The sequence below is a fragment of the Gadus morhua genome, chromosome 12 (genome assembly GCF_902167405.1).
Source record: "Gadus morhua chromosome 12, gadMor3.0, whole genome shotgun sequence".
In the NCBI taxonomy this organism is placed as follows: Eukaryota; Metazoa; Chordata; class Actinopteri; order Gadiformes; family Gadidae; genus Gadus; species Gadus morhua.
This window is the reverse complement of record NC_044059.1, coordinates 3,442,896-3,455,395: the sequence shown is the minus strand read 5'-3', so window position 1 is coordinate 3,455,395 and position 12,500 is coordinate 3,442,896. Positions and strand designations below refer to the sequence as shown.

The 12,500-nt window shown below is 46.5% G+C and overlaps 1 protein-coding gene across 2 annotated transcripts in view; it reads left to right on the top strand.

Annotated features, from left to right (window-relative positions):
- Nucleotides 1–12,500, top strand: part of tns3.2 (tensin 3, tandem duplicate 2) — a 23,243-nt gene that overhangs the window by 9,164 nt on the left and 1,579 nt on the right. For both annotated transcript variants that reach the window (XM_030372748.1, XM_030372749.1), the window contains 9 exons: nt 8,309–8,462; nt 8,694–9,121; nt 9,586–9,672; nt 9,822–9,953; nt 10,340–10,432; nt 10,998–11,075; nt 11,356–11,433; nt 11,841–12,009; nt 12,403–12,471. In XM_030372748.1, the coding sequence (XP_030228608.1) occupies nt 8,309–8,462; nt 8,694–9,121; nt 9,586–9,672; nt 9,822–9,953; nt 10,340–10,432; nt 10,998–11,075; nt 11,356–11,433; nt 11,841–12,009; nt 12,403–12,471 (1,288 nt within the window). The remainder of the gene's footprint in view (nt 1–8,308; nt 8,463–8,693; nt 9,122–9,585; nt 9,673–9,821; nt 9,954–10,339; nt 10,433–10,997; nt 11,076–11,355; nt 11,434–11,840; nt 12,010–12,402; nt 12,472–12,500) is intronic.

Below are 12,500 nucleotides of genomic sequence, written 5' to 3'. Positions count from 1 at the left end.
CTGTGCACGTACAATGACTGCATGGGGTTTGGCAAGATCAGTCATAAGCAGCATGATTTCAAAATGCTCCTGGGATCAGGGCACTTGTTGCTTGCAATGCAAGCCAGCAGCATCACTTGTTTATTGTAAATATGTTCAGCAGACAAAAATTCCGCTCTGCGTCACAGTCAACACACCACCTGACCTGACTCCTCTATTGGGCAGACAGATAATCAAGCAGTCTCTAACTGTGTTGGAGGCTGTCGGAGTCTGTCTTTTTTCTTCCAAGAGTTTCCTGTTTTCCCATCTCAACGGGAGACGGCAGTCTGGGAAACAGCCATTCCAGTAAGATCCCTGCCCCCTCCCCTCTCACTTAAAATATTTGTATTTTGGTCATTATCTTAATCGCACACCCAAGGGGGGCGGGGTGCTACTGTGATGTTAGAACTGATTACCATGAGTTGCTGTGGCCGTCTTCACTGCAACCACAACAGATCTAGTCAGACTGATTCCCTTTCTCAACGGCTAGCTTGCTACAGGCTCCTTGACCAGGTAAACTACATGCTAGCTGGCTACATGCTCCTTGACCTAGCTCCATGCTCCTTGACCAGGGTAAGCTACTTGAGGTTGAGGTCAAGGGAGCAAGACGAGGGAGTACGATAGGGCTGTGGACTGTTGTGCTTTTGACTGCAAGTGTCTTGAGGTAGTACACACCTATCTCTACAATTATCTTGTTATCATATGGGTTGATAGAAATTCTGGGTTATTGACCCCCTGTATTCTCGGGCAAAGGATTCTTGTAAATATGGTTGTGCGAGTTCAATTAATGTATTGATTATCTGGTTATAACGGGTCAGAGATCAAGTGATGGGTGGCCATTAGTGATAAATGAAGGAGGGAGAGAGAGAGGGGGGGGAGACACGTTGTCATGGCCCTTTTAAAACAACTCAAAATCAAACTCAAACTTCTTAGCAATTTCCTTTAAGACAGTCAGATGGACATGTCCCGGACAACTTTCATGCCAATACATTTATATTGACCAAGAGTTGAATGAAAGACAAGTTCCATATGCTCATATTGAACCTAAAGCAAACTCAGTACAATAGATTCAATTGATTTTATTGCCCAATTTATAATGATCTGACAAATGGCAGTAGACACAGTGGCTGCATACCATTGTCCTGTGTGTGCATGTGTGTTTGTGATTGTGTGAGTGAGTGTGTGTGTGTTTGTGTGTGTGTGTGTGTGTGTGTGTGTGTGTGTGTGTGTGTGTGTGTGTGTGTGTGTGTGTGCGTGTGCGTGTGTGCGTGTGTGTGTGTGTGTGTGTGTGTGTGTGTGTCTATGTCCATAGGGTGAGCAGATGGTTTGAGAGTGGAGACACATGCACTGACAGAGAGGCCATAGATTCCCAAGACCCATCCCCTTTCTCTGGCCATTCATGGGCACATGTAACCTCTGACCCCTAGGAATGCAATTTCATCTGTTGGAGAGTGGTTGCGGTGGTGCCATGGAGACAATGCTCAGTGGTCAGTGAGAGGAAGAGGCGGGGGAATATTTAGACAAGGCTTGGGGGAATTCTACAACCCTCCCCCCCAAAACACCCCCTTCGTACCCTCTGCCTTTCCTCCTCTTCTCCTCCCCTCCCTCCATAGAAAATAGACCCAAGCAGTGTCACAACTAGCCAGGAACAAACGGGCAGCCGTTTTCTTTTTTTCAATCTGGAAACTAAAGGAATTGACCATGGGCAGGCTGCTCTCCGGCGCATGAAAAGCTCCATTCAGCCAGCAATGAGAGAGCAAGGGCTCCAGTTTCCCTACAGCACACAGAGAGAGAGACTGAGGGAGAGAGAGAGAGAGAGAGAGAGAGAGAGAGAGAGAGAGAGAGAGAGAGAGAGAGAGAGAGAGAGAGAGAGAGAGAGAGAGAGAGAGAGAGAGAAGGAGAGAGCTAGTTTGAGGAAAAGACACGGGCAAGAGAGGAGAACGTTTTTGAAGATTAATAGCAGGAGTGGACGGACACTTCTCGGCTAACTGGGAGTTGCTCGAGGTGGACTGGAAGGTAACGCGCCTCGACCCCCCCTCCCCACCACAACCGTGCAGCCCCCCCACCCCTAGCCACCCACATCCACTCGACCCTTCCACCTTTCAACTGAGAGAGGACGGGCTGTGGAAAAGACAAGAGTTGAAAGAGGAAAGCAGAGAAGCCAGACTGTGGGGAGATCCTCAAATCCTTTCGGATAAAGGAGAGACAACAAAGGGGTGCTCTGGTAACCTAAACCAGCAAAGAAGGGAATACCTCTATGTAGCTGTCAGCACCATGACTGCCTCGATTGGTATGTACATTTTGACTACATTTCGACTTGGAGTCACAGCGCAACACAAGTGTATCACTGAGCATGTCTGTGTCAATATATTGTGTGAGTACATGTACTTTGTGTGTGTGTTTGTGTGTGTGTGTGTGTCTCTGTGTGTGTGTGTGTGTGTGTGTGTGTGTGTGTGTGTGTGTGTGTGTGTGTGTGTGTGTGTGTGTGTGTGTGTGTATGTGTGTGTGTGTGTGCGTGCGTGCGTGTGTGTGTGTGTGTGTGTGTGTGTGTGTTCAACATTGAGCATTGAAAGTTAGCCGGTTCCTGTCCCTCATTCTCCACAGATTCTTCCCTTTAGTCATGTTTCAGACATTTATATTTTATGTCTCACCCTGTCCATCGCAATTCTATTCCATTCGACTTTGTTTTCGTGCATTCTTGTGTTGTTTATATTCCATTATCTCCCCCCCTCCCCCTCTCCCCCCATTCGCCCCATCTCTCTCCCTCCTGATAACTTTGAGGAGTACACACAAACACATCTATGCTCATCCTCTCTGATCTCTGCCGTTTGCAGACAGCTTGTGGAACTTTCCTTCAATGGATGTCAAAGGAAAATACCGGACTTAGATCCAACTGCCTCGCTTTGATCAAACATCCACTACCAACATAATTTGTCAAAAGCACTTCCTTCTACCGATTCTGCCAAACAGCATTCAGCATGAACACGCCTACCATGCATGTAAACAATGGTAAAAAGGCACTTTCGCCTTTTTGAAGTTATGAGAGACAGTTACGATGGTTTGATAACATACCGGTACGGTTTTTTAAATTTATTCGCCCCCCTCTCTCGCTCTCTCCCTTCCCTTTTTCCTTCTCCATTTCTCTAGCTACACATCACCAGTTGTGGTATTTTACTAAGCGGTATCGGCGGTTTGTTTTACACTCGTTTCTCCGTTTTTTGCCAGTGAGACAGTTTGTTCCACTGCAACGCTCGGACATGATGTCATCCTTTCTGAAAGCAAAGTATTCTGGCCTCCATCGGGGGAGGCAAGGAACACCACTGGTGTTTTTTCAGCCTGGGGAAGGTCGTTTTTCCATTTCTCTCTGGTGACCAGCTACGAACCCCAACCGTCTTTGAAGACTATTGGTACTGCTGTAGACTGTGATGCTCATCATCATCATCACCATGAACTCATCCCTCCCTCGACCCCACCTACGAGCTCGCCACTACAATCAATTTGTGTTCTTGAGCATTATAGAGGTTGCTATCCACACGCTTACATAGTAGCAGACAACCACTTTAAAGTAGTGAGTTTCCTTACACCGAAACACTCTTCCAGTACACAGACTTCTGGGACGCAGTTTTTAGGACTTCAGCGTGCATCTCTCTCATTCAAACCCGCCCCGGTGGCGGTGTGTACAGGAAGCTGAGCTAAGCACACACAAAAAGGCCGCTTCTGCTTCACGATGGCTACATCCTGTCCTCATTATTACAATACACACTGACTGCACCCCCCCCGCCCATAGCATCCCAGCCCTGAACCAGCCCCTCCTTCCTCACCCTTGACTCAGTAACTCTCGCTCTCTCCCCGGTTTTCCACTTGTTTGTAGTGCCTGTATTGTTGATTCCCTCTTCAGGCTAGCCTCGTAACTCCTCTCTTCCTCCTCCCCTTCCTCCTACTCCTACTTCTCCTCCTCCTACTGCTCCTCCTCATCCATCGCCAGGCCACACCAGCCGGTGCATAGGGTCCCCTGTCCAAACACTCACCCCAGAGAGAATAGAGGGAGTGGATTCAAGAACCTCTGGTGACCGGTTTGGAGTGGTCCCTGAATAGGCAGGGGCCATGTGGCTGGTTGGTAGGGGGCATCGTTGAGTGATGATATTGAGAGAGTGGGGAGGAGTGAGAGAGACAGAGACAGAGAGAAAGAGCGAGAGTATGATATTTATGCAGCATTTGCATAGAGACATAATGCGTTCACCCAAGTAGAGGTTTGATTGGTTCTAATCTTTGATAGAAATCATATATTGTTGTGGCTGGTTTTATACTGTTGATGTACAGTATGTCTCTCTCTCTCTCTCTCTCTCTCTCTCTCTCTCTCTCTCTCTCTCTCTCTCTCTCTCTCTCTCTCTCTCTCTCTCTCTCTCTCTCTCTCTCTCTCTCTCTCTCTCTCTCTCTCTTTTCCTCTCTGCTAAGAAACGGTTGTCTTCATATGATTTCTGAGAACAGCTGTCACATGCCATAAACCTTCAGACCAGACCAGCCAAGTGTGTGTTTGTGTGTATGGGTTTGGTGTGGTGGGTTTTGTAAGCTCATATATGCATTCCTGTACTCATGAACGTCTGTGAAACCTCTTTGGCTAAGTAAGAGATGGCTATGATGTACTTGATTGTGTTTGTGTGTGTCTGTGATTAATGTCGGCCAAATTAATTAAGGTGTCTATATGGGTGTCCGTCTGTGTTTGGTGCATGTGTGTCTCTATCTGTGTGTGTGTTTGCATTCTGGTGTGCGTGCGCGTGTGTGTGTGTGTGTGTGTGTGTGTGTGTGTGCGCGTGTGTTTGTGTGTGCTCATGCTCGTGCACTTGCGTGTGGGTGCATGTTTGTGTTTGCATTTATTCACATGCTCATGTGTCTGTATTTGTGTGTGTCTCTGTGTGTGTGTATGTTTGTGTACTTGTGTGTGTGTGTGTGTGTGTGTGTGTGTGTGTGTGTGTGTGTGTGTGTGTGTGTGTGTGTGTGTGTGTGTGTGTGTGTGTGTGTGTGTGTGTGTGCACATGCACTTGAATGTGCGTGCATGTGTGTGGTTGAGCATGTGTGTGTGTGTATGTGTGTGTGTGTGTGTGTGTGTGTGTGTGTTAGAGACTGTAGCAGGGCATGGGGCATCAGAGGAGAAGCATGCCTTTGTCAGAAACAACAAGAAGCTCTTCTGCTGCTCAACACATGTGACTGCTGGATGGCTTTCATTTCTCTGCCATTTCAACACATTTTTTATTCACATTATCTCCCCTTTAACCCAGTTTAAATCATTCATTTGTGATGATGTAACAGGGAAGATAGAGGTAGGGAACTCGAAGAGATGGCAGTAGGGAACAGGCTATAAGAAGAGGGTTTTGTTGGATGAACGAGGTGATACTTATGTCTTGGGTGTGATGGCATGTGTGCCCTCTCTCTCTCCAACTATAGTGGGCGGAGGTTGGTCGTCCATGCCCTCATGAGGCTCAAGCTTCCAGGAAGGAAGTGGTCCTCCTTGGTGTATACCCGAATGTGAAGCTTTGTGCCCTCTCCCTAAGAGCTGGGCACCGGAGTAGCCTTTTCACAGCAGGGAACATCTAGAAAATAACAGGAATAACCACAATCCCTTACGAATCCCTTTAGGTGTGTGTTGTCTGTATGGACATCTTTCACACACTTTCTCGCTGCCATCTACCCTCTCTCGAATAAACAAATGGCCTATAACAGAAAGTGAGTTGCTATGGTGACAGGGGTGCCATGGGTACAGAAAGGCAGCCATATTTAATTGAATACGACGACCTGGCATCATATTGAGTAAAGGTCAGCGTTGTGATTGATCGGCCTCAGTGCTTTCCATTATTAGTGAATGGTATGAATGATGGAACCCATGTCACACATAGGAGTGTTCGGCGGTGGTCAAGGTGAAAGGACCGAAAAACAGAAGGGCCATGAGACGAGCAGAATTAGTCTCAGCGGACCTGGTCTCTCTTTGTCTTGGGGAATCGTCCCAATGGACAGGAAGAGAGAAAGCAACTGTGGGAAAGTTTAAGAGATCATGGTTTGTTTACATTGTTGTGTTGTGTTAGTGTCAACCAAACAACGGCTAGACTGCCTAAATGGAGCCGTGCTGTGTGTGTGTTTGTGTGTGTGTGTGTGTGTGTGTGTGTGTGTGTGTGTGTGTGTGTGTGTGTGTGTGTGTGTGTGTGTGTGTGTGTGTGTGTGTGTGTGTGTGTGTGTGTGTGTGTGTGTCTGCCTGTGAGATGTTACTGTTTGCAGATGTTTTGTGTGTATGGACTGAATGTGTGTGCTTGTGTGTGAGTGTGTTTTTTATGTGTGTTTTTGTATGTGTGTGTTTGTGTGTATGTAAATATCTTCTTGTGAGTGTGGATGCATACCTGCTATTCATATAGACAAAGAATACATTGGCTTAGAAGTTTAGAAGTTGACAGAATACTTGCAAACTCCATCCATATATTGAAATATACATATGAAAAGAAAGTCCAATATTTTGTTAATAGGAGCATTATCTTTACATAAGAGGACATGAAGATGTATGTGTGCATTATCACCCGTGTGTGGGTGTGTGGGTTTGTGTTTGTGTGTGTGTGTGTTTGTGTATGTCTGTTTATGTGTGTGTCTGCGTGTCAGTTTACAGTTGTTAATAGCTTTCAATGTGGACTACAAAGCAAAATAATAAAGCACGCCAGTGCATTTACAATCTCAAATGGCATGTAACATACCTTGTGTGCTTGTGTGCGGTGTCTGGGGGTTGGTGAGATGGTGGGTGGCCGATTGTCCTTAAACGTTCCCTTGTGTGTCAGTTGTGAGAGAGAGAGAGAGAGAGAGAGAGAGGGGTTTAGCGCATTAGATGTGTGTGATGTCAGTGTTTGCTTTGTTTAGAGAATGCATACCTTCTGACTACTCATTATACCGTCACACTCATATCATTGCCATAATGACTGGCTAAACGTGCTGTACGTTCAACGGCTCACAGCTATGGTCAGTCCCCAATAGGTTCTTCTGCAGAAAACGGGTGAATGGAGTGGGAGCGGAGGGGAGGGGAGGCGGGGAGGTAGGCAGCCGAACAAGAAGGTCTTTTGTGATGACTGAATATTTTCACAGTGATTCATCATTCTTTACAGGCCTGTTTCTTGCCCGAAGGGGGTCTGCCCTCATGTTTGCTGGGTGACGCACCATGTTGATAGATGTTAGAAATACCCTCGTGTCTCTCTACCTAGCCCTCTTTCTACCTCTTCCTCTCTACTTCTCTCTCTCTCCCTATCTCTCTCTCTGTCTCTCTCTCCAGCGGCTACTGTAATTCTACCAACAGTGACTAGGTTTATATTATATTCATGTTGAAATATTATGATTATTTGGATGTTAATGGCCTCCCTGGCCAATTTTCTTTGCTGCATTTACTTCAAGATATTTCTAACATGAATCTCAAAACTGCCGTTCATCGAAATGGATTTTACAGCTCCAAAACATGGCCCGCTGATTGATGATCTCAACAGAAATAAATGTAACTTCAAATTAAACTTGAATGGCAACACTATTGCAGTACAAGTGTTCCCCAGATGTTTTTAAAGGAGTTTGAACGGCAGCTTGTATCATCATACTTCACACTTTTACACATACTGGTTTGGATTAGGATTTACATGTATAAACATTGATGGTGGTAAATATGTTGGCACTTGGGTTGGAACACCTTCAACATCCTTTCATATGAATGTGGACAGCTCCACAGATTCCAGAGTGCAGGGTTGGAGTCAGGATGGTCAGGATAGAGCTTGGATGACCCTCGCCGGCACCGCAATACAACACAATGTGTTCCATCACATCTCAAAGCTGCACACTTTATGTTTAAAGTGTTATCCCATGCAGAAGCAGTGCCTGCTTCATAGAACATAAAGCCATAAAGCCCTGAATCCAGTCTGTAAAAAAACAATAGACACAGCTTTTTAGGAGTTTGTGTTATGGATTTACAGTTCTACATACCTGCCAAGATCCATGTTGAAACCTAGAGACACAGATTTTATCGTGGATCAAATCTGCTTGGACGTTTACTTCCATGTCACGTTAATGTGTACACAAGGGGGCAGTATTTTGCAGATCGATCAAGTTACAGGTGCATGTGCATGACTGGAATCGCGAGACGGAGTCTGTTGATGTTGAAACGATGTTAAAAAAGCAATACAAAAAGAGTGCACAGGTCTCTTGTACAGTGTACATAGAGATTTTTAAAGTCGTGTGGTTTCATGTTTTAGTCATTGTTTTTCCTTTTATTTTGTTTCTGCAGATTCCCTGAGTTTCATGGACAGCATGAGTCATGCTGGCTCAACAGAAGCAGAGCTGTTCAGGGCAGACTTGTGTAGGACCCCCGACTCCTGCCAGGGGATGTTTAACTCCAGGACCACCGGGTCTTCCAGTAGCCCGCTCCCACACACTGACAGGTACGTCCCAATTCAATACGGCTGGTTGCACGCTACACATAAACACACTATCTCAGTAACTTTGATGAAGTTGACACCATATCATTTGAAGCATATCATTTGTTACTTTAACACCTGCTAAGAATAGCCTTTTATGAGCATTTGAGCCTTTTATGAGCATTCCAAGCAATAAGGTGGTCAGGTCAGGTGCCTCCATAATAAGTCATGCTCTGACCCCTCTCTCCTCTTTAGCTCCACCCCGCCACCCAGCTCCCTCAGGTCGCCCTTCCCGCCCAGGCAGTTGACCCCTCTGTCCCACAGCTCCCCCCGGGGGGGTCCGACAGGCCTGGGAGCCCCACCGGAGCTCCTAGGGGAGATGGGGGAGTCAAACCTCTCCTCCCTACCCCTGGGGAACGGATCTCTTCTGGAGCACAGCCTGCTGGAGGCCATGGAGGGTCTGGGGGGTCTGCGCTTCGGTTTGGGCCTGGGACCTGACGATTTGGGCCTGCCCCCGCTGCTGCCCGAGAAGAGGACAGGGAGCAAAGGGGGGGAGCTGCACTCGCACTCGCCGTCCTTCAGCGGGTTCTCCAGCCCCCACAGCGACAGCAGTCTGAGCATCCCCTTCTCCTCCCCCGAGCCCCTCAGGGGGCTCAGCCGGACCTCCTCACCTGGATACTCAGGTACAGCTGGCCGCTCAAGAAGATCCAAAAGAGATGTACTAGCAACATTAGCACTCCTCATCTTAATTTCTACTTGATTCTCTCTCTCTCTCTCTCCCTTTCTCTCTCTCTCCTTATTGATCTCTCTCTCTCTCTCTCTCTCTCTCTCTCTCTCTCTCTCTCTCTCTCTCTCTCTCTCTCTCTCTCTATCTCTCTCTCTCTCTCTCTCTCTCTCTCTCTCTCTCTCTCTCTCTCTCTCTCTCTCTCTCTCTCTCTCTCTCCTTATTGATCTCTCTCTCTCTCTCTCTCTCTCTCTCTCTCTCTCTCTCTCTCTCTCTCTCTCTCTCTCTCTCTCTCTCTCTCTCTCTCTCTCTCTCTCTCTCTCTCTATGACTCTCTGTCTCCCTCTGTCCCACTCTGTATCTCTTATTAACCATTGCATCAAGAGCCACCGGATGGGTAATCTGTTTTATCGTTGCTTCGCAGAGCTGTCTGGAAGTAGGCAGGACACGGTGAAGTTTGTCCAAGACACCTCCAAGTTCTGGTACAAGCCAGACATCTCCCGAGACCAAGGTAAATATTAGCTCTGGATAGGAGGGTTGGTGGACCGCTACCAAGCAGATGACAAGACAATGGCTGCGGGTTTGTTTGACCGTTTATAGTGTTACATTTGGCAATGTTAATCTGAGCAACCCTCCTTTCCTCTCCTGTTGACCTCAAAGCCATCACACTGCTGAAGGACAAGGAGCCAGGCTCGTTCATCGTCAGGGATAGTCACTCGTTTCGTGGGGCCTATGGATTGGCAATGAAAGTGGCAACACCTCCCCCCTCTGTGTTGCAACAGAGCAAGAAAGGTAGATCACCCCATAATAACTAATAATATTAACCACCATTTGCATAAGTTACGTCTTTCAATCGTGGAAACATCAGCATTTGTCAATAGAATTATTCTCTATCAATACCTAAGAATGCTTTGGATTGATAAAAGAAGCATGGTTTTAAAGGTTGTAAACACATTGCGTCAGTAGCCCATCCTGATCATCTTTGCATTGCTTTGCAATGTGTTGAAGCCCATCTTTTTTTCTACTAGAAGTTATTTAGTCATTAGCAGCTGATGCCCAGTCAACTCTGGAGATGATTGTTTTACACTTTATAGTTTTATTTTAACAAGAAACTGAAATCCACCATTAAAAGATGGAATACTTGAACACGTCGGTCACTACTGTGTTCCTCTTCGCAGGGGATCCGTCCAATGAGCTGGTGAGGCACTTCCTCATCGAGTGCACCCAGAAGGGCGTGCGACTCAAGGGCTGTCCCAACGAGCCCTACTTCGGTGAGAGGCTGGATTTTCTGTATTGCTTGTTCGGAAAGTCTTTAGGCATACCCTCTTTCTGAGACTGATTATTACGTGTTTTTGATTGCACTTCATCATTTAAAAGTAGGGCTACAGGGTAATATGGTTGTAAAGTATTTCCTTCAGAATGATAAACAGAGTAGATAGATACAATCGGAGTAGATGGGAAGGGAAGTAAGTGCCCAGGATGCTCAGCACAAGGTTTTGAATAAACTCTTTACTGCCCTCTATTGGTCGTTATTAAGAAGTGCATTTAAACGACTCGTGAGAGCTTTGAAATACTACAATTATTGGTCATTAAGCAAACAATTTTTTCCAAAGTGGTTCCTTGCGAATCTATATACATGACATTACTGAGCAAATCTCCATCTAAAGAATACCTACTGGTAGGCAACAGATACCGGGAAATGAATCCAGTACCTTTCGGCTGGGAGTCACACCCTATAGTCATTCAACTATACTGCCTTATACTTTCTGTGCATTGATTCTATTCACCACTTGTGTGCATGATGTAATGTGTTTCCTATGTGCTTGCATCTGAAAGGAAGTCTCACTGCATTGGTGTGTCAACATTCCATTACCCCCCTGGCATTGCCCTGCAAACTCATCCTCCCTGACAAAGGTAACGTGTGATTTTTAATCCTGTGTATGTTTGGGCGATAACCGTCAGCTTAGGGCGTGTTCACGGAAAAAGTGGTAAATGTTGTAATGACAAGAAATCTTTCCACAGCTAGCCTGGCTTCATTAATTGCACAATGCATGTGTAATTGTTTTATGTGTAATACTTGTAGGGTTTCACGGAAAAACGTTGTCACTGAGTTATTTTGGTAGTACGTGTTTGTGCTTTTGTGTGTGCTTATGTGTGTGTGTGCTTTTGGGTGTGTGTGTGTGTCTATCTTCAGACCCTATGGAGGAGCTCCATGACTCATCTCCGCAGACAGCTTCCAACTCAGCAGCAGAACTTCTGAAGCAAGGAGCAGGTAGTGTATTGTCTGTCTGGATCCTTCACTTACAGGCAGCTAGCTTTGGACTTGAGCAGGCTGCTGCCTGGGTGTATGATGACATGCGTGTGACATTTGCATATTTCTCAGTTCAGACAAGAGCTGAAGTGGGTGTCTGCATGTGTCTGTAAGTGTGTGTCTGTATGTCTGCGTGTGCGTATACATACATTATGTGTGTGTATGAGGGTGTGTGTGTGTACGTGAGATACATTGAAATGTCTACTGCCAAACTGATTCACCTGTTCTCAGACACACTGTATAATTTGTGTGTGTGTGTGTGTGTGTGTGTGTGTGTGTGTGTGTGTGTGTGTGTGTGTGTGTGTGTGTGTGTGTGTGTGTGTGTGTGTGTGTGTGTGTGTGTGTGTGTGTGTGTGTTTGTGTGTCAGCGTGCAACGTGTGGTACCTGGGCTCCGTGGAGCTGGAGTCCCTGACGGGTCATCAAGCGGTGCAGAAGGCCACCAGCCAGACCCTGGTCGCAGACCCCCAGCCCACCTCAACCGTGGTGCACTTCAAGGTCTCCGCCCAGGGCATCACACTAACAGACAACCAGAGGAAGTGGGTCACACGCCGGCACGGAGAACACACATACACACTTTTGCACACGCACACACACTCGTCTCAATTACACACATTGAACAAACTCATACAATTTTAATATACAAAAAAAAATGCACACACAAACACACACACACACACACATACACACACACACACACACACACACACACACACACACACACACACACACACACACACACACACACACACACACACACACACACACACACACACACAAATACACCTCAATCACCTCAAAAACCTGCAAAACCCACGTGCCCAGTCAAACACACACACACACACAAAAACACACACACATACACGTCAATTACAACCTCTTACACCCTTTCCCAATGGGACCTAAGCATGTGTACCCTTGTGTTCCTGCAGACTGTTCTTCAGGAGGCACTACACAGTGAACACGGTCATATTCTGCTCCCTCGACCCACAAGCTCGCAAGTGAGTACTAGTCCCTGCCGCTCGCTGTT